Source organism: Acanthopagrus latus, chromosome 23, assembly GCF_904848185.1.
Source record: "Acanthopagrus latus isolate v.2019 chromosome 23, fAcaLat1.1, whole genome shotgun sequence".
NCBI classification, from domain to species: Eukaryota; Metazoa; Chordata; class Actinopteri; order Spariformes; family Sparidae; genus Acanthopagrus; species Acanthopagrus latus.
The window spans coordinates 13,861,723-13,888,599 of record NC_051061.1 but is presented as its reverse complement, the minus strand read 5'-3'; the positions used below and the strand labels follow the sequence as shown (position 1 = coordinate 13,888,599).

Sequence of the window (26,877 nt, the reverse complement as noted above, 5' to 3'; positions counted from 1 at the left end):
TCTATATGGTGGCGCGCTGAGTGCATGCTCCAGCCAGCCAACCCTAAACAGTCCCACTTAGTGCGGCCCTCTCTAAAGTATTGCAGTCCTTGAAAGCCTGTGAGCGTTGACAGCTGAACAGGGCAAAACGGCACCGTGTAAACATCTCGTTTTGCAAATACAAAGACATCGGGGTGTGTGAATATTCTCACGAGCAACAGTAACGCGGCCTTTCTTCTTTCTGTGGGTCAACATTTATTATGATCGATCGGAGGCCTCGACTCCAGCCTCGCCGCGCAGCGAAAACACTCTACTGTACATTGTCTCCGGAGCGCATTGTGTGAAATTGAATAGGGAGGCCATAAAGTGGAACTGGAGACACTGACCCGAGCAGGCCGGGCCTGTCCGCGTTCTTACTTTTCTGTTGAGTCCGTTCAAGCATTAAAACTGCAGACAGCTCAATGCAGAGTGCCCGCACTGTTTGCTTTCTTTCTGCTTAGGGAAATGACGACTGTTTCTCAGTTGCATCGGGGGCAGCATGTTTAGGCTACAGTCAGTGAGATAACCCAGTCCTCCCATCCGCACCCTGACAGCACCAGCTGGGGAAAGAGTGAGCACGCACGGGGAGGCCTGTAGAGTGAAAGGATGAAGGCCCGCTTAGTTTTTGTTTCTACTCAAGAGCAGGTCGTTGTAGTCTGAGTGCCCCTTCTAAATCGCCATAAATTGTGTCTTTTAACAACGTCTAATGTGAACTTCAGATAGCCTCCCTGCTCTGCCACCTGTTGGACTGTCAGATATGGAAAATCCAGGAATTCTCCACTTGCACAATGTAGTATCTTAGAAAAACTGCACATTGTTTTGCTCCCTGTGCAACTCTACATTCCATTACTATGGGTGTCTGTGCTTTTTCATTCATAACCTAGTTAAAATACTTCACCTTTCACAGTTCACCTCACATATGTTTTGTTAACAGTTTACTGTTAATGATCACAGTTTTAAGCATTTTTGATTATTTTGCAGGTGTTTTTAACACAGGCAGCACCGAGTGTAAAAACGACCCATATCAACTTTATGTTAGCATGTGGGCTAGCTAACGTCAGTAACGGTTATCCATCTAAGGGGTCATAAATGACAAAACAACAGCACAAACTGTGAAACGTGAAGCATCAGGACAATTATAGCAATATACTGTAAATAGACAAATAACCGCAGGCTGGCATCAGAAATCAGGCAGAGGGGTGACGGATTCTACTTGATTTCTACTATGCAAAGCTGCCAAAAATGGCTCATACACTCTGTGCTTGGGAGAGCTGCCAGAAATGAAACTGAAAGCGAGCAGTAAAGCTCCAACCTCACTGATGGATAAGGGGGATGAACGGTGCAGCTATTATGAGTGTAAGCAGAGCTGTTTTAGGAAGCCAGCTAGGCTAGCGGACAGGCTACAACATCATAGGCTAAAAGTTGCAATACAACATAATTTTTGTTTAAAACGCTCAAAAATTTTATCTGTCAACAGAATATGATGATATAATAGTTTTGTATTATGCATGCTAACCAGCTAGCCCCTGGCTATTTTATTTCGTCAAGAGGTAATAGTCCGATAGCAGACAACAGGGTAGAGTCAGCTAATACCATCGCTAGCTGCAGGGATAACCTAGCTTATCAGTAGCTACATTTAGCAGCTGTGTTTAGAGTTGTTCACAATATCATTTGACAGGTGGACAGTTCATATTGCACCTTTAAAAACACATACGTGCTTATCTGAACGATCCAACATGTTAAAAATACGAATACAAAAACGAAGTGTAAGCTATGAATGATATTTACAAAGCAAACTGTGAAAAATTAAGTATTTTAACCTTGGTCATGGATTAAACATCACAGAGGTAACTACAGACGTATACTGTAGAGCTGGCACCAGAACTAAAAGGATGTGCAGTTTGTAAAGCAGGTATATGTCACACTATGTTGTGTTTTATCTGCCAAAATCACTGTAACAGCAAAGATGAAGACCTGCTGTTGGATGGAAAAAGGACTTGTATAAATGCACCAAAACATCCACAACATACCCTGAATATCTCTCCATCTTAATTTCCTGACCTGTGAAGTACTTTATCATCCTGACCCACTAACCCTGCCCTCTCCCGGCTTTCCCTATTCCCCCGCTCCAGCCAGGCCGGGGCAATAGGGCACCGCTAATGTGCTTGGTGGGTCATTAATTCTTCGGATTGGCCACAGGGGCAGCGGAGCAGGCGAGCTCTGTTGTTTGATGTTGGGCGAAATGGTGGTGGGGAGGCAAAGCAGATGTTTGTGTTGGCTGGCGAGGGAAGGCGAGCGCACTTGATGCCAGCCCAGTCGCCATCTCATGCTAGGCAACAGCTGCCCAAACACATTTCAGCCAAAGTCTAGCGAAGAGACTTTTTTGCTGATGTACCCTTTAGCCCCTGACATACACCGAAGCCGCCCTCTTGAAGCACTGTCCTGTGGCCAGTTTGACTTGGGTTTTTTTTGTGTTTTTTTTGTCTGTGAGATTATTCCGGGCATTTTTTTCTTGAAATTCGCAGGTCTTGAAGCTGAAGGTGAACTGGAAGACAGTAGTTTGTCTGCTTGTCTGTTTTTTTTTGCGTGCGGCTGATGTTCGCTGTGCTTTTTTTTTTTTTTGCCTTTGAGCAGAGATGGGAATCAGCGAGGACACAAAGAAAAGGAGCTGTGGACTAACCCAGATTTTTTTTTTGTTTTGTTCGCTGGCCACGGTAAAAATATAACAATGTATGCGCATACATAGACCCCAGAACAAGGACAGTTCATTTAACTCTCTCCCTGCCTCTCCACTCAACTGATATGAGCCATTCATCACCGCCCACCTCCATATCTGTGTGCTGCTGGGGAAGGACAGCGTGTACTTGTGTGTGTGTGTGTGTGTGTGTGTGTGTGTGTGTGTGTGAAAAACAGATTAAAGATAAATATCTTCCACGTTTTGAGCCGCCGTAGAGTACCCCCAGCCTTTATGAGATTCAGACGTTGAGGCATACTGTCTGTGTCCGGCTGATCGCTCAGGATGTGCTGCCCTCTGCTGCTGCTCACGTGAACATCTGGACCCAGAACATCTGCCGCTCAGGAGTAAATACAACGTGTTTCATTTCACAGAAAAGGAAAGTTAAGTCCATGAGGTTTAATTGTGTTCAATTCATAAATCTTTTTATAGCGCGGATCATAGTTTAAATCCTAAATCCCCCTCCTGGACGAGCTTGTATTCCTTCAGCGCTGATAAATTTGTAAACCTTATGGACTTAACGAAACACAGGATTTCAGTCCTTTACTGTGAAATGAAAATATTAACTTATACCTCACTCCCATGGAGAGATGAGCCACAATGTCCCCTGGCAGCGCTCACTTTTCCCACTCAGTGGTGATGAGGGAACAGCTGTAAGACCTGCAGTCTGAAGATATTCAGCTTGTACTGCTCAGTCACATATACAGGAGTTTAATCTGGTTATAATCAGGGTTGGGAGGGCAACTTTAAAAATGTATTCTGTTACAGTTACTAATTACTTAAAAAATGTAGTCAATAAGGTCATCCAACTATCACAATATGAAAGCAATATAACTTGATTACTTTACTTTTGGATTACTTCAATACCAAACATAGTTAAATAAGGATGAAAGAAAATACGTACGTACAATTCTGACGTAAATATTGTACTTTTTACCCTCTACATTAATTTGGTAACTTTACTTTGTAGTTATTTTTCTGGTTGCATTCTGCATCAGAGCCAAATGGCGCATTTTTGAATAAACATATTATAGCAACAATCAGAGTTAGAAAAAACCCCACTGATTCAGATAATCAGAAAAATGCTAATTATCAGATCTGATAATTGTCCAGGCTGGTAATCGGTCGACCCATAGTTCACAATATTTAGACTACGTACATATAAATATGTATAACTTACTTGTACTGTTGATACTTACGAACATTTAATATTAGATACTTTAAGGCTTTTACTCAAGTACTATTTGTATGAGTGATTTTTAATAACATGCGCAAGTGTTTTGTTGTCCTATGATTACATTACATGTGAAATATTCTCATGTTGCTCTTTCATCCAGTTTGTTTTTTCCAGCATTGTAACGTAACATCAGCAGTGTGAAAAACAAAAAAAAGAAAAAGCCTAACAGGGCACTGAGGAGGCTTCACTGAATTAGCATTTTGGGGGTAAATTATTTCTTTAATATGCAGTAATGTTTTTCTTAAACAGGAATTTGGATTATCACAGGGAAAATATTTATCCAAGCTGCAGCTAATTACATCCTCGCCACCTTAATTACAGCGTGCTCGCCCGGCTCTGATGTGATGTTTTGCTCTGAGATACAAAAGAGGAACACCTCACATGATGCTCAGATGAAAAGCTTGGCTAATTGTTCCTCTCTATATGGTATCTGCCTTTCAAAATAATGAGCGGGGGTGGGGTTGGGCACCTGGAAGCGGAGCCACATTGTCACGACGGAAGATTCTTCCAATCCCGAGTTATCATTGGCTCATTCGTCACCTCTAACTTGGTGGAGGTGGAGCGAGGGGAATCAAAGGAGGTGAAGTAATGAGGACCCGCGGTAGATGGCGAGGTAACTGTGGTTACGTGTGGCGCATTAATGTATGTAATCTGTTACTGTGTCTGTGACAAGACAAGGACGTGTAGCGTGCTAATTAAAGAAGCCTTCCACTGCTCCTCGCTCAGACACAGGTCATATCTCGGTAACGACGCTCTCAATGCATGGGGAGTCATTCATTACTGGCTATTTGGAGGGGGAAAAAAATGGGAAGGATGCTGGGAATCCCTGTCTTTGCAGCACGAAGGGACCCAGATTATCCCTGCTTCTCCATGTTCAAGATGTATTATATAACTTTAAGAATGGATTTATAATCATTCTTAACCCATAAAAAGTAATATTGTCATTTTTTTCATTTTGAGGGTACGGTGTCTTGTAACAGGGTGAGTGGTGTCTCTGTCTCAGCCACTTGTTTCTGCACCATGTAGCTTCGGTGAGAGCGTAGGATCACAGTGTTATGTACAAGTTTCCAACACATAACACTGTCATGACGCAATGAGTTTTGTTTGCAGTCAGCGCCTACATTACGTCTGACAGTTTGTTACACACCTGGGATTTGTATTTACGGTTCTACATAACGTTGCTTTAAGTATCTTATGGAAAAGTCCGGCAGATTTTGGAGGTAGAACGTAAAATTTTCAGTGAAAACTGTCGAGACATGTGGCTGAACATTAAAATAATCTAAAGGACTGATTACACATATTTATCGTGCCTTAATGGTAAAGTAGACTTAACTTGATTTTGTGCGCTTTAACATGCCAAACATAGTCGTTAGTCGTGAATGGGTTAATGGAAAAATGAGTGAAGAGCGTCTTTGTTCAAAAACATTAATCTTTATTTTTGAAATGAATGGGGGTATTTACAAGAAAAAGAACATCAGTGTCGGGTTAATGTCATGTACATTACTAAATACAAAAAAATAGATATCATTGAGAGAAAAAAATAAAAATAAACCACATCTTCAAAAATGATTTCAAGAAAAAAGAAACTAAAAACAGCTGAGCTTCCTCCTGGGATGAGGCAATGAATCCGACCCCGCTCTAAGACAAAAAAAAAAAAAAGGAGAGACGCACAGCCGTAACGGTCAGTGCTTGTACCTGGATGTTCAGTGCACAGGGACACAAACGCACGCGCACACACACACGCACACACAGCAACCATCTAATGGTAGTGCACGGCAAGAGAGGCTCGTCTGCAAGTGGCTCCAGTGATACTGCAAACAAAGCCAGTGGAATGTCTTATTGTTCCTACTGAAACCCCCCCGCCCCTCCTGCTCTGGAAAGAACTACGTTTTCCTACACACTCAAATGCCACATCGAAGCCCTCCATACAATATGAAAAAAAAGTCTAAGATTATGGAAGGTTGCAAAGTTCACGGGAGCAACTGCTGTTTGTTTTCTCCTTGTGGTCACAACACGACATATTTCCGCGGCCGTAAACAAAAATAAGCATAAACCGCTAAATTCCTCATGTCATAAAAGAATACTAAATTGTTGTTCTCATGATCTCGACATGGTCAGTTTTGTCATCCCATGACGGAGTTTGATATGAATCAATTTGGATCGATCCTCAAAATTCCTTCGAAAGACATGCCAGACGTGATCATCTATAATCCTTAATCCTTCATGTTGGTGACTGCTGACCACCACAGGTGCACCATCCCTCTACAGTGGTACAGCATGGATGCCTCCTTTGGTTTCAGCAACATCAGCTTGTGTTACGACTGCACAATTAATTCAAATATAATCGAAGTAAGAAGCGCAATTTTCTGAGAAACTGAGAAACGCGACAGAACAGCATCATGATGTAGTAAAGTAGTGCTTCAGAGATGTCCTCACCTACAAATCTCCTTCTCCAGGTGTCTTTTTGTCACATTGTCGTGATTTAATAGTTTTTTTTATGAGATCGAAAAGGATCATTCCCACTAATCTTGAATCATATCACAATCAAAATATCAGTCAAATTAAAGGTGCAACGTGTAGTTTTGGGGAAGAGATTTTAAACAGAACAGAAAGATCTTCACTCATTGATGTTCATCTGCATCAACACATTTAATAAACAAACTCTCAGTTTTCATGACTGAATAAGCTGAATAAACAAACTCACGTTAAAGGACAAAACAGTTTCATACTGTTTGACTTTGCTTATATCTGGCAGACCCTGCCACCTTTCTAGCATCAATCAATGTTCTTGGGACATCTTGTTTATTCAGGTATGTTATTAGGTTTGTATTAATACCTCATTTATATTGTAAATATTATAATTCTGAGTTTGAATTTCTTCTCCAAAACTAAACTCTTCTCCTTTAATTGTGGTATGATATTTGAGCATTTTGTGCAGACCTAGTTTTTTAACAATGACATTCAATTCTGATGTCAGTGACATTTGGCCATACAGTGTTATTACTGATCACGGTCATTCGAAGACAGGTTGTGTTGTGCTGAGACAAATCAATTTAGCAATCACATAAAAAGAAACTCTTGTGGACATAGCTAGAAAGCAAGGGTGCTCACAACTGCTGGGGATGTGCATTATTTGAATTAAGTGCAGTAATTAACAGAAAATTATGTGTTCTGAAATCCTTTAAAAATTGTGATCTGCATGAAAAAAACTGACTCTCCACTACAGCTAAATGAAATCTAGTGAAAACTCTATTAACAGAAAAAAAAAATAACCTCCTTGGCCAAGTTAACGCCTATGGCTCCTATATGTCCCTGTAAAGGAGTCCCTGTCTGAATATGAAAGCAAATGAGCAGTCCAAGACAAGTGCAAATCCTCCCTGAGACTGGTCCATGTACTCACACAGACATCAGATTCAGCATTATACAACCAGAGTATCCTACAGGACTAAACGAGTCACACTGACCGGCCTAAAAATTGTGTTTGGTGCCATTTTCTGCAGCTACAGTAGCACTGGTTTCATACGACATTTAAAAACAAAACACAGGGATTCATCATCATCATCATCATCATCATCATCATCATCATCATCATCATCAAACTGTCACAATAAGGCTGTGAGAGGAGCATGTTAACCACACTGGTCAGAGCTCGAGTGGATCACAATAAAATGTTGACTATGATCACACAGTTATTATTGCTAAAATGATTATCATTTTGATTTATTTGAATGATGAACCCCCTCCAGATACCTGACCAGGAGCTGGTCTCCATCCACAGATATGCAGAGCTGCGAGATATCACAGTAACTGGAGATGGGTGGGAAGAGCTGAGTGAAGTGAGTCAGCGTGTGATGCTCCGATGTGCCTCAGGGCCTCAGTCCTCTGGCGGCCGACAGAGAGACGCGCAGTTGTGGTCATGTGTCTCTGAGGTGGCTTCGGCTCTGCAGGCTCTGGAAGTGGGCCTGCTTCAGGATGCGGTTGATCTGCAGGTAGGTCACTGGGTTCGTAACACCGGCCGGCTCTGAGGCCTCGCCAACGCTGAGGGGACTGCAGGGGCCCGCAACACACTGACTGGTGCAGCTCCCAGCGGCATGTTCCGGACTACTGATACTGCTGCTGCTCTCGCTGTTGGATGACTGAAATGCAGAAGTCGAAATGAGCGATCTGCCAGCTGGATATGGACATCACAATCCACAATAACATGGACGGATAAAAGCCCCAGAACAGAGGGAAAACAGCGCTTGCTCCTGTGTGCAATGATTGCGAGGTGTGAACTGTTTAAAGACTCAATTCAGGAGCTAACAGAGAGTCCCAAGACTTGCTGCTTGGATATCTAGCATTCTAAATAGCTGGTTGAGTCGCCATGAAAGAGCTACAGCCAATGAGAGCCGACACCCCTTTTTCCCCTCCTCCCCTTCTGTAAGCTTTAAATGAAACGGGAAGAATGAAGCTTCAGAAGCAGCAGAATACAGAATACAAACACAAGCTTTTCAGCATTTGTAAGCATGTACAAGCAGGCCAATATATACGTTTACAGTACATAATACATAAGCCTTGCTGCCGGCGCATTCTTATCCATCCTCTCACTCACAGGCTTCTGTTTTTCAGACCAGCAACAACTCAGATTGTCCGCGTCATGACTTGTGATGACTCCCGATTACACAGCAGAAAAAAATTGTGTAGCGTGGCCAAGGCATAGGGGTGCTTTTCACGCCTGACCTGTTTGGAGCTGCTCTAACGAAATCAAGCGCGTTCGCCCATCTCGTTCCATTTGTTCATGCTGGTGTGAAAACTTGGAATCAAACTCTGGTGCAGTTAATTTTGTGGTGATGGCCGGGAACAGATCTAGCGCAGCATTTAGCACTAACTTTTGCATTAATTCAATATCTTGACCATAATGAAATCCCTGTGTTGAAGTTGGGGCCTGATATGAGGGTGATCTCCTAAGTGATCCACATTAGGTAAGATCAGCTGGTAACCATGGGGACGTATCACTGTAAAGTAGTTAAAAGAGATGGGGTAATATTAAGCTGCCAAGCCAATATGGCTTTTTCAGGGCCGATATCAATAATTCAAACTCAAGTGGACTGCGAGCTGATATTAGCAAATTCATTTGCAGTGAAAAGTAAACTCTTTGTGTCAAAATCTAGAAAATCCAGTGTTAGACTGAATCCTAATTTCAAATTTACTCAAGTGGTACTGTTCTTAAGTCCAATGTAGGGGTACTTAACTTGAATACAGCTGTCTGCAACATTATACTTCCTCTCCACTACTTCCATTTCATACATTACATTACTTTGCAGATTCTGACTATTCAGTGTTTTCAGGCTATTAATTGTTGCCGTGATAGTGATCAGATAGTGTTGAGGGCGGGACATTGTGTGAGAGGATGCTGCATCAGAGCCAAAGTAGCACATTTTTAATTAGTTTAATTTACTGGCAATCTGACGGAAAAATAACCGATATCGATTATTGGAAAAATGTAGAATACCGACCTGGTAATCGGCCAGGCACATGATGCACAAAAAGAGGTTGCATGACTTCATGTTGGTCACCAAATGGGATTAATAAACACTGAAGATGAGCAGGACATGGACTACAAATAATAAAACTATATTCTTGTAGTTTGGACAAAACTGTCCCAACCACCAATCTAACAAAAACTGCTGCAACTGAAAAGTTAGTGCCAGACAAAGATATGTCCAGCTGTCTTCAGTGCAACTGTCTCATTTCCTTGATTGTTGTACCTCAGAGTCCCAGGCATCCCTTCCTGGCTGAGGAGACAGAGGGTGACCTCTGCTCTGTCTTTTGGCTTGTGGCACCAGGTGGCCGCTCTCCTCATCACCACCACTGCGCTGCCGCTTCCTGTTTGAACATGAGCACATTTAAAAACACTCATCACCTGTTTATTCTTAATGCACACCCATGTTCAACTGCTGACTGTGTCAACAGCGATAATGACCACACAGTTTTTTTTTAAATGGCTGCTGCCAGTGGCTAATAACAAAAGGTCACAGTGGCGTTACTCTATTTGTTCGAATTGATATTTGATCACTTGGCGTTACGTAAGCACTGCAGATTTTGCTCACCTGCTTTCAGTCAACATATGATGACACTAAATCAGTCTCGATGAGCTTCCTTTGTATTTTGCTGGGACCAGGCTGGAGGACAACGTCTGTTAGCTTGTTCCCTCACAGTCGCTGATGGCCTATCACCTGAGTTAGCGAACTAGCCTCGTCTTACTAGCTAATTGTGTTGAACATTGGTGTGATACTATTGGCCATTTTGGCAGCTCTTAAAGGATTATCTGATTATCTACACAGACACTTGACGGAATTAGCTGTTAAATCACATAAAGATCGGGCGTTAACGAGCTAGCGCTAAGCTAGCTAGGTTTGTTGTCAAGGCAGCTAACGTCACTGCTAGCTAACCCCTTTTTTCAGCCGCTGCTCTTCATTAGCTGGCCACGGCACACATCGCTGATTAATCGCCGAGTTTCTTGGACAACAACCTAACAATCTCAGGCTAAGAGCTTGGGTAAAATTACACTTCTTTTAGCTCAACCTAGCTAGCTAAAGCAGTCACAAGAAACCCACAGCCATCCGCGGCAGTTGTGTTTACATGCTACTGCGGCTGCGCAAAAGACGGTATTGATGCATTTAGAGGCTGTGGGAAAATATACTGATACATTGACAGTTAGAGAATAGAGTTTTCCGTAGCCTACCGTCAGATAAGTAAAGAGTGGCGAGGGCGATAGTCACGACAGCTGAAGTGATGGTTACTTTTCAGGTAGAAGTAATCACGAAGTTACTCATAACGTAAGCAATCTCGTCGGTAACACGTTATTGCGGGATGGCATAGGAGTTTACGAGCAGCACGTAAAGGTAGCCTGCGATAACACCACACAGAAAGATGTTAATTAACCTATAATGATTTATTGAATCAAGCGAAATGCGACGTTCATTATTGAGTTTGTTCGTGAAAACGGTAATTTATCTTGATCAGAAACAAAACTAAACTAAAAAAAAATCAATGATTGGCTGATTGTTAAATTCCCCAAAAGATGTCGCTGTTTACAATGGAACTGCTCGGTTTGACATGACGGCTGAATGTAATTACTGCTGTTGCGACTGAAAACACCGAACTGTGTCTTTTAACAACAGACAAATCTAAAATACAACAGACCATTAATGCAGCACTATTGCACTTAAAAAGCAGCGTAGCATAGAGCAGTTCTCAGCTTAAAGACAATGAAAGAAATGTACTGCCTTGTGTAAAAAAAAGAGAGAGAGAGAGAGAGAGAGAGAGAGAGAAATGAAAATACTTGAAACAAAAACAACCAATCGGTCTAAAACGCTGACAGCTTCACAACCCGGAAGTTACACCCTGCAGCAGGTCCAGCCAGCCAATAGAGGGAGGGAAAAAACGCCTCCGCCAATGACTCAAGCGAAGGACGGAGATTAACAGGGATTCACAGTGGCAGCAGCAGCAGCGGCGGCGGCGCTCCTGTTTATTCTAAAGAGAAATAATCGCGATGGGCAGCACCGACTCCAAATTGAACTTCAGGAAAGCGGTGATTCAGCTGACAACCAAAACACAGGTACATGCGCCTCCGTGCAGCTTAATAAAGGATTAGACGGTGTGCAGATGAGCGCCTCGGAGCATCACCGAGGAGAAGAGAGGAGCGCAGAGGAGAGGAGATCACACGGATGACGAAAATGATGATGATGATGATACAAACAGCCCTCTTGTTGCATTAGAATCCACAATTTGTTTTAATGTCGCATGATCGACATGTTAAGACGTCTATCCGCACACACCGTCCTCCATATGTATCCCATGTGTCACGCTATTGGGTTAAATGACCTTTATTCTGGATTGACATGTTTAGATTTTGACGATGCCGTAGTTAACCCCCCCTCCAAAAAAAAAAAAAAAATGATGACGTAAGTGTGGAAATGAGCACGGTTGCTGTTGCGGCAGGTGACCGTGCTGAGATCAGCTCCCTCCTCACTGTTGTTAGGGGTAGAGGTTGTGTTTACATAGCCATTAGGGCAGGCCTGGGCTGAGCTGTACAGTCTGAGTAGGCTGTGTGCCTCATGATGAAAACAGGCAACATGATATTCTGATGAGCTGCAGGATAAATCAGAGCATTGTGCTTCACAAACCTCACTCAGATGGCTCAGACGTACAGAAAAGTGAAATGTAAACATGTTCTTTGCAGCCGGTGGAGGCCACGGACGATGCCTTCTGGGACCAGTTCTGGGCAGACACCACCACCACGGTCCAGGATGTTTTCGCTCTGGTGCCAGCCGCAGAGATAAGAGCCGTTCGAGAGGAGTCCCCCTCCAATCTAGCGACCCTCTGCTACAAGGTACATGCATCTGTGTGATGCAAACTTGAGATCCCTCGCTTTTTGACGCTGATTTGTGCACTAATGTTGCTTTTTGAAACACTGCAGGATTTCTGTTTGTTAGGTCTGTCAGCGCTGTGCTGCCTCGTGCTCTCAGATGTGGGAATAAGTGAGTCAACTCTCCTTCCTTTCCCCCTCGCTTCCCGTCTCTCGGTGCCAGCTTCCGTTTTGAAGCCGCCTATCAGAGACAAAACAGACATACTGGGGGTACTTAGCCTAATTAAATAAAGAGGAGGAGATGAGAGCCCTCGAAGCTGAGCTGATTCAAAGAGAGTTTGTTACCTATTTTAGATGCAGGCTGATGATGAATACATTTTTAAAGTGCAGTCTTTGTTGAAGGCCCAAATCAGACAACACTGCCCCCCCGTCTCACGCAGACCAAATACTTTCATTTTTAAATAAAAATCAACCTGGAGGTATCTAGTGTACTTGCCAGTGTACACGGACTTCAAAAATAATTTATGAGACGCTGCAGTTTGCTGGGGAAACTGTTTTATCTTTGTTCCCCAGAAATAAAGTCATCAGTGTCCAGCTGATGGCGTAGGAATAGAGAAATACGAGCAGCGGAGAGAAACCCCATCAAATACAGAAAACTGGTGAAATTCTACTTTATTTCTTAAAAGAAAGTGTGAAAAAAAGTAGAATCTCTGCATGAAACTCCTTAAAATGGCCACTATTCTTTCTCCCTCATTAAAAATTCCTCATTTCTCATTTCACCAGTTTAACTGCTTGGAACAAGATGTCCCCTACTTCACTGTGAGGGCCCAGACACAAAAGGCTCACTGTCACGTCGCCTGTGTCTCGGTCAAAAAGCTGCACTTGAACACACCACAAAGACTTCCAGCATGAGAGGAAATAACTCTCCGTACGACTAGGGGGACAGCGCTATTTTGACGCCACTCTCTCTATTACAGCCACTTCCAGTCGAGATTAAGTCCGATAAAAGTCTGCAAACGGCACTGGTAAAGAGAGAATGGGTGAAATAATGGATATTCTCTCCTTTTTTAAAACTTATCTTCCCTCGCCCTGATTCTATTAGCCAATCTGAGCGATGTCTCTGACTGACGGCCTCCGCGGCTGATTCAACACCCTCAATCGGCCAAAGAGCTGCAGACGAGGGCCATTGAGCGTTAACGACGCGCGACACACCACAAGAACTGGGGCCACAGACGCTCACCAACAGCCCCGACAGTGGACCCTGAAGGGGCATTCACGGTGTTTGTGTACTGGTGTTTGTGCCTAGACTGGCCTCCAAATGATCTGCGATGACGCAAATACTGCCAAAACCTTCCTAAAATTAGAATTCAGTAAGCACAGAGAAAATGTGGACTGTCAGCAGATGAACATAACAACAGCCTTCTGGTGTCAAACTCTGTACACACATCAGTAAACACAGTACAGTTCAAACATCCAACTGGAGGATCAAGAAGAAACTGATCGACTGATGGGGCACATAACATAATTGGTAATGGACCAATTGAGAACTAACAGCAAGTTAATACGCACCATTGTTGTTTGTTTTTGTTGTGGCAAACTGCATTATTAGAGAATAATTTTAAGATGTTTCCCGTGTTGTCAGGCTGTGGAGAAGCTGGTGCAGGGTGCAGAGTCCGGGTGCCCCACAGAGAGGGAGAAGCAGGTGATCCTGAACTGCACTCGCATCCTGAGCCGCATCCTCCCCTACATCTTCGAGGACCAGGACTGGAGAGGATTCTTCTGGTCGACGGTTCCTGGTGCTGGCCGGGCTGGGGTGAGTGAGCACGGGGGAAAGGAAAACGAACCTGCTAAAACAATAAAGAAATGTCCTTTAATTGTTCTTAAATTGACTTTTTTGCAGAGCTTGCAACTTGCAGAACTATTCATCCATCTGAATTAGCCAAAACACAAAGTTCAGGTATCGGGGAAAACACGTGCGCTAAATGTATTTTTGTTTTTTGTGTGAACTGTCCCTTTATCAGGTTTTAACTGACAGTGTCCCTTTGTCACACAGTGTTGTTTACAGCTAAAGATCTGATCTATCTGCAGCTGTCAGTGACATAAATATGATATTTTTATAAGTTCTCAGCTGAATGGAAGCCTTCTCTTCAGGAGCACACATCCTTTTCTCAGTGAAACTGGTTTCCTCATTCCACTTGTAGGGAGATGTATTTTCCTCTTTCCTCGTAGAGCAGGAAATGTGATTCTGCAAGGAGATTTTATCTGCACAGAGCCATCTTCCAGACCATTAACACTATTTCCTTCTAAGCAGTTACATAAGTTCTGTCAGTGAAAGGTGGAGAATAATGTTTCTGTCCTCTGGATACAGTCTAACGCGTGTGTTCGTCCTTTCCAGACGGATGAGCTCGACGATGATGACGGAGCTCGACCGCTGGCCGAGTCGCTGCTGCTGGCCATCGCCGACCTGCTCTTCTGCCCCGACTTCACCGTGCACAGCCACAAGAGAGGCCCCGTGAGTGCTTAGCTCGTCATTTCACCACCGCCCAGCGCAATAATAATAATCACCGCAGACACGTTACCACATTCGACATTCAACGATCTGCGTTTATCATCTTAAATGTCAAACATGTCTTTTTGAGCACTGTTTCCTCCTTCCTGGTTCTTGTTGTCCAACAAACTTGTCAGTCAAGGTTTTCTGATGATGAAACCAGGAAGAATTCCGTGTCCTCTGCAATCTAGAAAGGAATGCTGCAACTTGACATGTTGCGGGGATCTCGTGGGCCATAGGTCGCGTCTTTCTAAAGACAAACTATGTTTACTGATCGTGGCAAAGCAGGAAGAAGAGTGCGAGGGTGGTGACGGGAGTGCACATCGCATTTCTTAACAACAGTTCTCATTTAACCATGATGGCAATCTTTCAATAAACACAACAGATTTCAGTCGCTTGACCTCCATTACAATACAGATATTTTCTGTGCTGTGGCTGTAGTATTTTATTTAACCAAGTATTTGTTGCCAAATCCTCATATATTGCTTAACTGTAACCCTGATCCCAGATAAGTTAGGAAAACATAAAACACAAATTTAATTTGATTATTTATAAGAACACTTCGACACAGTAAATAAAGTAAAACCAAACAAGTAGCGCAAATATATATGTAAATAGCATTAAAAAGGTTTAACAGCAAAAATGTATAGAACCAGTGTAAACAATAAGATGTGTAATCGCAAAAGGTGCAGCGCAGAAGTAAAGACAACAAGGTGCACATATATTCATTCATCATATATTGGAAAAAGTGTATTTGCAGTGTGACCAGGGATGGGATGATCAAAGATTTTATTGCTAATTGTGACAAAACACACTTTTTGAATCGAGATAACCGCGTATCTCCTCACGGGAATGACCTGAAGTAGCCGCCTTGCTCGCTGACTTACAGTCCTGTAATGGTTTACTGTTTATTTTCAGTCGTCTCAGTCTGTCACCCTGGCTGAAGGCACAACAGATGCACAATTTATGTTAATTCATATGTGTGTCAATATACTACAAATTCCAAACAAAAAAAATGACAGCTGATGAGGTTAATGACATTTATTTTATCCTTTTTTATCCTTTTTTTTATGTTTTTATGAAAACATATTTAAGAATCTTTTATTGATATTTTGATGGTTATCCGGATGATCTCCACAGGATAATCGTGATGTGAAACATGTATGTCATCCCATAGTTAAATGTCATTAAACAAACATTCAGAGAATTGCTCATCCTGCATGTTTGATTTGATTTGATTTGATTTGATTTGTGACTACATCCAGGACTCGGTGGAGAGCATGCAGTCTATAGACAGCTGTGAGTACATCTGGGAGGCAGGGGTGGGCTTTGCACAGTCCCCACCTCTCAACTACATCCATGACCTGAACAGGTGAGTCGGCCGGCGACATCCGTATCGAAAAACCAGTCTCTTTTTTTTTACGCGGGACTGACGTTTTTTCTCTCTTTGCTCTGTAGGACGGAGCTGCTGAGGTTGTTGCTGACCTGCTTCTCGGAGGCCATGTACCTGCCTCCGTCATCGGACAACAGTGTACTCAACCCATGGGTGACTTTCTTCTGCTCCACAGAAAATAGGTAATGGGCAGATGTTGGGACATCCAACGATTTTTAAGTTTACTGCAAGTTACAAGAAGCGAATGATGCAAATAAACAGATTAGATAAAATGAAAGTCGAAATCCCAGCGTGGATGACTGAGTGTAGAGACATTTGGTGGTTTTTATAACTGAGTGGGATGTAAACCATCTGACGCACCATTGTTCTCTGTGGAAGGTCACAAAATAAATGAACTACTTTTGGTAAAAGACTGAAACTTCAAAACAAGTCGGACTAGATTTAAAGATAAATATGAGATAATCTCATTTATCTCGCTGACCAGTACTTGGAATGAGATGTTTTTGTCTTGATATGCTTAAAATAAGTCCTCAAGCCTTGATTTGGATCATCCATATCTGGATTTGTATTTAGCTCTGCATGAAATTGTACCCATTCCCATTCATAGACATAAGCCACTCTTTTTTTCATCAAGATCATCATTCCTTGAGAAATTAAGAAACATGTCACAAAACAGTCTATCCGGCAATACTAAAGAAAAATTCTTGGATCCGTCCCTTTTATCTGGATCCACACAAGAAGTTAATACGGTCGAGTCTGGGCTGAGACTCGTCCTCCATCCAAGTTTCATTGAAATATAATCAGCTGTTTTTGTGTAAGCCTGCTGACAAACCAACAAACAAATGAATACAGTTGAAAACATAAAACATTTATCAACATATCAAACATCTACAGCCAAGGTTTTTTCTTATATTTCATTGAAAATCACTTGAAATGCAACCAGTGAGACCAGCCCCAAAGATTCAGGCAATTTTGTGATGTGATTCCAAGCAGAGGACGAAGTGCAATTAAACGTCCTTTTCCAAGTTCAGTACAGACGTCAGGGATCGGGAAGACAATAACCTCCCGTACTTTTTTGGTGGACGTAGTTCTGTAGGTAGGATGGAAGCAGTCGTCAAGTAAAAACAGTTATGAATCTCACAAAGCTAAGCAGGTCCACATGTCTTCGTCCCCAGACACGCTTTGCCTCTGTTCACCTCCCTGCTGAATGTGGTGTGCGCCTACGATCCAGTGGGCTACGGCATCCCGTACAACCACCTGCTCTTCTCAGACTACCGGGAGCAGCTGGTGGAGCAGGCTGTGCAGATCCTCATCGTGACTCTGGAGCATGACGGAGGGGTTCCCCACCGCCCCGCCTCCCCGTCCAGCATGGAGGAACAGGAGGTACGACACCAGGACTGCCAAAAACAATATCAGTGTGATGACTGCAGGGCGTGTGTTGAGTATCATTCAAATAAGTGTCCTTGTCTGTGATCAGTCCACAGGCCCTGAGAACCTGTTTGTGAACTATCTGTCAAGGATTCACAGAGAGGAGGTATGTCGAAAACACTTGTAACATACGGAAAGATCTTCTTCTTCTTCCAAATTTGTCCAAAGCTCCACTTATGTCTCTCCATTGGCAGGACTTTGACTTTGTGCTGAAGGGCCTGGCTCGTCTGCTGACCAACCCTCTGACTCAGACCTACCTGCCCAACTCCACCAAGAAGATCCAGTTCCACCAGGAGCTGCTGGTGCTGTTCTGGAAGCTTTGTGACTTCAATAAGGTCGGAACAAAGAACCATGACGAAGTTTTATTTGCACTGCGATTCTGTGCCCTCTTATTACAACAGAATCCCCTTCTGTGTGTGTTCCCACTGCAGAAGTTCCTGTTTTTTGTCCTGAAGAGCAGTGATGTGCTGGATATTCTGGTTCCTATACTCTACTACCTGAATGATGCCAGGGCTGACCAGTGTGAGTCTCGCCTCGGTGTTATCCTCGCAGCCAGTAAACTTCAGGCATTAAGGTTTATTAACCTGTGAGGTGTTTTTCCCTCTGCAGCCCGTGTTGGACTCATGCACATCGGTGTGTTCATTTTGCTGCTGCTGAGCGGGGAAAGAAACTTTGGCGTGCGCTTGAATAAGCCTTACTCCGTCCATGTGCCTATGGACATCCCAGTGTTCACAGGGACTCACGCTGACCTGCTCATAGTGGTGAGATGTCACTTCATCAATAGTTCATCTTTGAGATTTTGCACTATTTTGCGTCCATAACAACTTTTCTTTCAGACCATGGGGAAAGAAAAAGTACACTTTAAAGAGTTTATTTTAGTTTAATTAACAATAGCGATTTTTGCACTCACTCATAGATACCAGCCACCTAAAATATCCATGCATTATTCTCTGTCCCTTTATCCAGATCCACACTAAAAGTTAATGGGGTCTGTTGTGGGCTGACATCCATCCTCCAGCCAAGTTTTATGGAAATCCGTTCAGTGGTTTGTGTTTAATCCTGATCACAACCAACAAACAGAGGCAATTTTAACATTTAAAGAGGGCAATGAGTTGCTTACCTGAATTCCTCAGGCACTGATCTCAAACACTTCACCTCAGTGTGCTGATGTTTTCACCAGCTATTGTTCTTTTGAAATGTTTCAACTCCGCACATTTGTGTGCGTCTCAACGTCTTTGCAAATGAGGGAAACCTCAATGATTTTTCGAGGCTTGAATAAAAGGTTTGAATTGAATTGAATGCAACGAGTTCTGTGAGCGAGGAGCCGTTATTTGAAATGCCAGGTCAGCTTCTGTGACGAGAGGGTGACACAGGAATCGACAGGAAGGACACTGCTGAGGATATAAGGTTACATACAGGCTCAAGGGGGATCAGTGTCTTAAAATTGATTCTTAAAGTGACAGGCAACCAGTGAAGGGAGGCAGGGATGGGGAGTAATGTGGTCTCCTTTTCTGGAGTGCACTAACGTACGGTTAAAGGCGGGAGATGGCTTTCCGACAAAGACCGGAATAGGGTTTTTATGACTTAAAGAACAGAATAAAAACATGAATAATAGAACATTATATGCATTTTAACTTCACTATGAGAACAATATGAAACCAGAATCCAATGTTCAGATGTGTTTTCTGCAAATGTCTGCAAATAAGCACATTTAATCAGATATTGTCTCATTTATAGAAAACTTGTAATGAAAAAGGTAATTTAGTTTATGGACCAGGGAAGTTTCACGGTGATGTCTATGAGTTAGCAACGTACCTCGTTCACTTGTTATGTCTCCCCCCGTAACACAGTTTATGTTCACAGCTGTCACTGTGTTTGTTTTGCAGGTATTTCACAAGATTATCACCACGGGCCACCAGCGTCTCCAGCCTCTGTTCGACTGCCTTCTCACCATTGTTGTAAACGGTGAGTTGCTCTGGTGCCATCTGTCCGTTTTATTCGCAGCCGTTCAAATGAAAACACCTGCCATAGTTTTCCTTTATTTAACTTCACAGTCGTCCTCTTGTTATTTCTTCCTCTTCTGCAGTGTCTCCCTACCTGAAGAGCCTGTCCATGGTGGCAGCCAATAAACTGCTCCACCTGCTGGAGGCCTTCTCCACCAGCTGGTTCCTGTTCTCTGCGGTGCAGAACCATCACCTCGTGTTCTTCCTTCTCGAGGCGTTCAACAATATTATCCAGTACCAGTTTGACGGTGAGGGAAATCTGACCCGTGACAGAATTCTTTGCGTGTGTTGAAAAAAAGCTTTCCCCTTTTTCTTTTGGTTCATTTATCAAGATCAAGATGGCAGAAGGAACTTACACATGCATCTGCCCCTCTCTCTCTCCTCCAGGGAACTGCAACCTGGTGTACGCCATCATCCGCAAACGTAACGTGTTCCACCAGTTGGCCAACATGCCCTCGGATTCTGCTTCCATCCAGAAAGCTTTGCAGAGGAAGAGGAAGTCCCCAGATGTGATTTCCCGCACCAGCTCCCAGGAGACCGTGTCCATGGAGGGCTCTCACCCTGCCGTCCCAGCAGAGCCCGGTACACTGAAAACCAGTCTGGTCGCTATACCAGGTACTGACCCCGCTGTCTGATTGGATGTTAATCTGGCTCATTAGTCATTAGTCACTGCTTACTCCTAACATTTTCTGACTGTCTCTTCATGTTACCGGCCAGGAGGACTGACTGCTTAAAGATTCAGAATCAACATGTTTGGATCACTTTATAGGATCAATTTATTCTGGGCTTTAGTGGGATGTGTTGACAATATTAAAAACACAGAATAACATTGGACTTGTGCTGTGGGTAATGATTGATTTCCTGGTTTCCTGCAGGCATTGATAAACTAACGGAGAAGTCCCAGGTATCAGAGGACGGCACCATGGTGTCAGTTCCAAAGACAGACTCCCCACACACAGTCCCCACAGACCAAAGTGCAGCCGCCGGGACCAGTGACACCGAGTCGAACTCAGGCAGAGACAATGAAGTAAGTGTGTGTGTATGTGTGTGTGTGCACGTGCACGGCAGGGTGCATGTGTGTGTTTAAAGGCAAATGCATGTCAGTAAACGTATTTTCTTCTCTTTATCAGGATGTTTTCTACACTGAAGCAGAAATGGAGAGAAGGCGTTTGTCAAGTGCGTCCTCGACATCGTTCTGGGCTCCCACACCGGACTGGGTCGGTATCTTCAGCTTTTTGATACATGTCAGATACCTGGCAGCATATGGAACTGATCTGGATTTCCCTTTCTTGTCCCAGGTCCTCTCCTGGAAGTGTAAACTACCCCTGCAGACTATCATGCGACTTCTACAAGTGCTGGTTCCCCAGGTGGAGAAGATCTGCATCGACAAGTACGTAAACACGTCTGAAATTTTAAATTCTGTTTTTGACAGGTTGTGTGTTTTATTTAAAAAAAGAGGCATTAAAGAGACAGAAAAAAATGGGAGCAGAACGTGTTGCCTGTATATTTTTGTTGAGTGTAAAAAACATGAACATGAAAGTGAGCATAATATGGGACTTTTAAAAGTGTCTTCACACATGTCTTCACTGCAGGGGTCTGACAGATGAATCAGAGATCCTCAAGTTTCTCCAGCACGGCACATTAGTGGGCCTGCTGCCAGTTCCTCATCCCATCCTCATCAGAAAGTATCAGGCCAACGCCGGCACCGCCATGTGGTTTCGCACCTACATGTGGGGTGTCGTCTATTTGCGGTGAGTCAGCCACAAGAGCTGAGAGTTGTTGACGGTCGTCTTTTTCCACATTGACTCAAGACCGACTTTTTGTTCTGCTTTTCAGAAACGTGGACCCGCCTATCTGGTATGACACCGACGTCCGCCTTTTTGAGATCCAGAGGATGTAGACGGGACAGAAATTGGGACTGCTCAACTCCAGGGTTTCTCTTCCCTTCAGTACCTGCTGGTTTCCCAGTGAGCCTCACTGTGTTTGACTTGCCTCTGTGATCATCATCGTAACGCTTACACCACCGACTAGTGAGGTAGAGATACTCCTCTGGGTTTAGACGGGAGATGACTGAATTATCAATATTGTCCATAAAAAAAACAAAAAAACAACTGTGTTTGTACATTTCTTTTGACCTCAAGAATGTCAGTCAAAGCAACCTGAGACGACTGCGGCATTTTCCTGAAGTGAAAGACGAGTTGAGATTTTCAGAGAAGACACGGTGCCTTCCGACAGAGGCTTGTGACATATCTGGGGCGGGCACGATATCGTTGTTTCACGTTTATTCGTCGTACTTGCAATGCTTTAAAGTGAACTTGCACTCTTTTTTGAGTTGTCTGTCATTATGGTTGTAGTTTGCGTGACAATGTAACTCGACGGGATTTTGGAGACGATACTTCCGATTGTATGTTTTTATGTATACGGCCAGGTGTATGTTTTCGACCTGGCTGGCTATGCTAACGATGCTTGACGTTGAAAATTGTATTTTCCTTAAATTATCTTGAAAATATATATTGATATGCATCTGTGACTTCTGTGTCTGTCATGTTACTGAACACAGTTATTGTATGTGGACACTTTTTTGAATTAATTATTCAAGGCACAGCTAATTATAACAAGGGGCTTGCAGATCTTGAATTCAGTAAGTCATTTCAGTCTTAAATTTGTGAGGGTTTTAAATTCCACAAACATCTTTATTCTATTTTAATTTATCCATCTTTTGGTTTCTTTGTCAAAATGAGGCAAACTTCAAAGTCTACCTTTCCAAATACTGTCTTTTTACTTGCACTGACTTGTTGATTGTAGATTTAAATCACTTCTAACCATATAGTTGAATAAAACAGACGTCTGCTCTGGATCACAAACATTACATACCCTCATACTTAGCTTCAGCATGTAAATAAGAAAAAGATCATTTGCTCCCCAGAAATCTGCCTGAACAGCTATCCATTTGAAATTTATATATAAAAAAAAAAATAAAAAAACACACACACACATTACATTTAACTTTATTTGCCCTGTGAGGTCTCTACTCTATCCACTCTGTTTAACGCAATAGAAACAATGATCACTAGATGGCTCCTTGTCCCTTTCCAGCATTCAGTCAGCTGAAAGCTTTGACTTTAAAAGGAACATTTACACTGCAACAATGCAAAACCAGCTGACACCTTTTTCTGTGTCACACAAACATGGCTATGGATGTTATTGAGCCTCAAATGGCAGCTGTTGTAGTGTGAAGGTTGCAAATAAACTCAAACTGCAGGTTACAATCGAACATTATCGGCATCATGTCTGCATGAGACAAGACTGTTTCGTCTCATTGTCATTTCAGAGTGATATTTTTATTAGTTTTACACCTTAAGGCCTCTAAAAACTTAAGAATTCAAAATGGAAACAATTTATTCATTCATAGCTTCACTCAACCTGTGAACAAGTAGGTACCCTGAACACGGACCTGGAAGATTTTCAACTTCCTACTAGAAATCTCAGCGCAAAGTCAGGAATTCCCTCTTGTTCCATCAGGGCAAATCTATCATCCTCATTTCATTGAGAATCAGTAGCCTGTTGTAACATGAATGGCAGCACCCATTGGGGAGGGAATACAATGCATTTTTAAAACAACATGGTGAATTCATTGAATATTTAGATCCATTTCAAAGTCTGAAAAGTTGAGATAAAATGCATCTTGGCATCTGTTAACTCGTATCATTTCCCTCTGCCATTTCATTTATACATGTAAGGAGGCTGCACTGTCGAGGTTTCACTCAGGCGCATAAATGCCAAAGACATTTTTTTTTCTTAACTTTGATGTCAGAAAGATCAGACCTCCGACAAGGACTGGAACGCAGCCTTGGTTTCAGATCTCCAACCTCTGACTTTTAATTAACTAAAAAGAGACCAAATGTGTTATAAAACCTCAACATGTTAACACAGGAATTTAAATGTTAGAACAGCCATGAAAACAAATCACATTTATTTTAAGTTAAAAATGTAAAACATTAAACATTTCATAATAAAAATAAGCATAAAATTTTTTACTCCTCATGTTAACAATAAGTGCATCTAAGAGATGACGTACACCTCAAAGAGACTGGCGACAGAGTGCATGCGGTAGAAGATTCCAAAAGGAAGTCCGATATTGACGATGGCGGCCCACATCGAGAACTTGTAAAAATGTATCTCGAGGGGATGATCGAACTGGGGACGAGCACCAAAGGCAGGCATGATCCACAGCTGTGGATACAGGAGGAGTGAATAAGCAGGTTACATTCCAACAGGAAAAACATATTTGTAAACCGTTTCGTTGCAATTGAAATGAAGGCAACTTACAATTACGTTAGCAAGCAGCAGAAAGGCACAGACTTCCTTCAGCACTCTTCTCTTCCAACTCAGCTTGTCATCGAGACTTGGAGTCAGGAAGTAGGTGGACTTATTGCTGTCCATAACAACGCTCATCTCAGTGTGCTCTGGCAAAACATGGGCGTTACTGTGCAGAGCTGCCTCCCGCATCACGTGGTAGGGCTCCCGGTGGAGGCCCTCGATGATGAAGTAGTTCTGCAGGCCGAGCTGGAGCACCGTCAACACGGCCCAGGACAGGTTGAGGGCGTTCAGGTGCCCTCTGGCTCCCGTTGCCACCACGGCCACAATGGTGAAGTAGCTGATGATGAACTGTCCCATGGAGGCGCCGACCAGCAGCCCCACGTCCAGGCTGCGGGTGGGGTTCTTCTCCGACACGTGCTCCCTGTGGTCCAGCCTGTAGACGATGCAGCCGATCACAGTGGAGAGGGACATCATGCTCACTATCACTATGTTCATGATGAAATGAATCAGCAGGCCGTCGTTTCTGTACCCCTCGTCCTCTTTAAGAATGTACACCTCGTACAGTATGAAGGTGACGAGTCCCGCCACCACCAGGAGGATTCCCGTTAGAGGCCCCAAACACACGTCCTTTGGCCGGAACTTCACGCTGTGGTGGCTGTGATCCTCCACGAGACGACCGACGTTTTTCCACATGACGTAGGCCATGGCCGAGGCAAAGAGGCTGTATTCGATGTTGAAGGGGTACAGGTAGTAGAAGGCCTCCTTGAAGGTGTCACATGCCGAGTGGCTGCATTTGCACTTCTTATTGCCAAACTGGGCTGAAATGGAGAGGGCAAATTTGACAAGAAAAAAAAAAAAAGTACAAATACGTGAATTGATCTGATCAGAAGTGCAAACTTTGCCATGTTACCTCTGTACATCTTGTGTGAGATATTGAGGTTCAGCTCAGGAATCTCCGTTTGATGAATGGATTCCTCGGTCACAGCTGCCATCCACACCACCAGGTTGGTTGACAGCATCAGAGTGAGCCCACACCTGGAGGAGTGAAAACATGAGTGTCCTGCAAGATTCAAGATGCATCTTCTGAGTGAAGAGAACATTTTACCTTGTAAAATTTGTTTGTAGCTGCACACAGTCCTTCGCATGAATCCACAGGAAGTACGTCTAAAAACAGGAAAGGTTTGGTTACATTTTCCAAACTCTTATATAGAGTGCAGATAAGACTGCATCATGCAGGACAAAAAAATGTGATGGGCTTATAATGTGACCTGGACGAGCAAAAATACAGCCTGCACGACAGGGAAGGCGACTTTAACAGCAGAGTCACAGTGGAGGTAGCCCACGTAGGTGGCAATCTTGAAGATGTCCATGATGAGACTGAGAATCCCGAACAGCAGAAGTCCAGCTGAAATATAAACACGAGGTGATTAAACCTCAAAAGTGACTCATCCAGAACCCAGAAAGTCAAGGTTCTCACCTCGGAGCCACACGGGCCCTGCGTGGCTATCTTTGAACAAGATCGCCTGATCCTTTCGAGCGGTGACGGCTGAGTAAAACAGCATCCACGTCATCGTGAGGAGGAGGAGGATGATGAGGAAGATCTGCCTGTGCACAGCAGTGATGGCCACGCTGTTGAAGGCGCTGCCACTGACCAGGGCGCAGCCCAGGATCAGGATGTTGATGCAGATGATGCCAGACAGCAGCCATCCTCCCCCGTGGTGGGCCCGCTCCATGACTGCCTCCAAATGGTGAGAGCTGTCTCTGGCCACACAGGGAGGAGTGGGCAGGTGTTGGATGTTGTCCATCTGTGCTGCTGTCTCAATGTTGGATGGATGAGCCTCCATGGCATCATTTGGTGTTTTCCTATTTAAAAAAAAAAAAGGACCGTGCTTGTCTCACATGTATCTCAGATGTAACATTTTATTTTTGTCTTAAATTAGCCTGCTGCTAAATGTAATTAATACAAATAATTGAATATAAACCTCTGACTGCTTCAAGAAAAACTTTGAATCAAGGCATAGGCTTAAGAGTATGTGTTTAAATAGTCAAGAACTTTTTTCTGACAGTTAACTGTAAGTGACCTTTAAGGGATAAATGACTCACGTAGAGGTCAGTGTTACTGCAATATTTATCAATCCAACTGCGCCCCCTGACTAAGATTTCAGGACAAACCCCAGATCTCCACTGATCTTAGAACCGCTCCTGCATAGTCTTCATTAATATAGCTGCACAGATGGCTTAAAAAGTGACTCTCAAATTCTCACCAGAGAAAGTGCATCAACACAGTCTTACCTGGACAAACGTTTGTTGCGGGGCCAAAATATCTTTTGCGCCACAGTTTTCATGATGTCTCCACCGAGCAGAAGGAGACAGAACGACGGGAAAATGGCCCCTGACACACCTGGGTCTATCTAAATCATGATAAAGATGAAATTCTATAAACAAAAGAGGGTTTTTGTTTTTTAAAAAATCAGAGAACAGAGCAGCTCTTCTCCTCTGTGCGGGTCAGACTGAAGGGAAAGCTGGCTCCCTGCACAAGGTGAAGTAATTAAAGACAAACGGGTGTTAATTAGTTTCAGCTGATCACTTGCGTACCTCCAACATGTCAGGGACGGCTCCACGTCAGTTCCCATGTGACCATGCGTTTTATTGTTGTTCTGTGTAAACATCATACTGAGGCCTTTCTCCACCAGCATGTGGCGAGGAGACCATGGATCAGGTTCAATGAGGGCATGCGTGTGTATGTGTGTGTATCATGTGTGTTATGTGTTATGGATATATACATATATATACTTAAAGCCATCTGCCAGTTCACTGAATAAGGACTGCTGCTTTTATTTGGAGAG

General features: G+C 43.3%; 3 protein-coding genes across 3 annotated transcripts; 1 reads left to right on the top strand and 2 right to left on the bottom strand.

The window, feature by feature from the left end:
- Window positions 1–5,459: 5,459 nt before the first annotated feature.
- On the bottom strand, window positions 5,460–10,608 carry LOC119014255 (protein FAM104A). The gene is made up of 3 exons (XM_037089264.1): window positions 10,079–10,608; window positions 9,737–9,854; window positions 5,460–8,125 (listed from the first exon to the last, which is right to left on the bottom strand). Exons 1-3 carry the CDS (start codon window positions 10,093–10,095, stop codon window positions 7,904–7,906), a joined length of 357 nt encoding a protein of 118 aa, XP_036945159.1. The 5' UTR covers window positions 10,096–10,608; the 3' UTR covers window positions 5,460–7,903.
- Window positions 10,609–11,375: 767 nt separating this feature from the next.
- On the top strand, window positions 11,376–22,241 carry hid1a (HID1 domain containing a). Its single transcript, XM_037089249.1, has 19 exons — window positions 11,376–11,589; window positions 12,214–12,363; window positions 13,982–14,152; window positions 14,735–14,851; window positions 16,153–16,259; window positions 16,346–16,462; window positions 17,456–17,663; window positions 17,758–17,814; window positions 17,903–18,043; window positions 18,140–18,230; window positions 18,318–18,469; window positions 19,595–19,673; window positions 19,795–19,959; window positions 20,099–20,326; window positions 20,587–20,738; window positions 20,842–20,928; window positions 21,010–21,101; window positions 21,304–21,462; window positions 21,548–22,241. Exons 1-19 carry the CDS (start codon window positions 11,524–11,526, stop codon window positions 21,609–21,611), a joined length of 2,403 nt encoding a protein of 800 aa, XP_036945144.1. The 5' UTR covers window positions 11,376–11,523; the 3' UTR covers window positions 21,612–22,241.
- A 1,414-nt stretch (window positions 22,242–23,655) lies between these two features.
- otop2 (otopetrin 2) lies at window positions 23,656–26,562 on the bottom strand. Its single transcript, XM_037089252.1, has 7 exons — window positions 26,324–26,562; window positions 25,509–25,894; window positions 25,300–25,436; window positions 25,137–25,195; window positions 24,942–25,066; window positions 24,041–24,849; window positions 23,656–23,944 (listed from the first exon to the last, which is right to left on the bottom strand). Exons 1-7 carry the CDS (start codon window positions 26,374–26,376, stop codon window positions 23,774–23,776), a joined length of 1,740 nt encoding a protein of 579 aa, XP_036945147.1. The 5' UTR covers window positions 26,377–26,562; the 3' UTR covers window positions 23,656–23,773.
- Window positions 26,563–26,877: the final 315 nt, after the last annotated feature.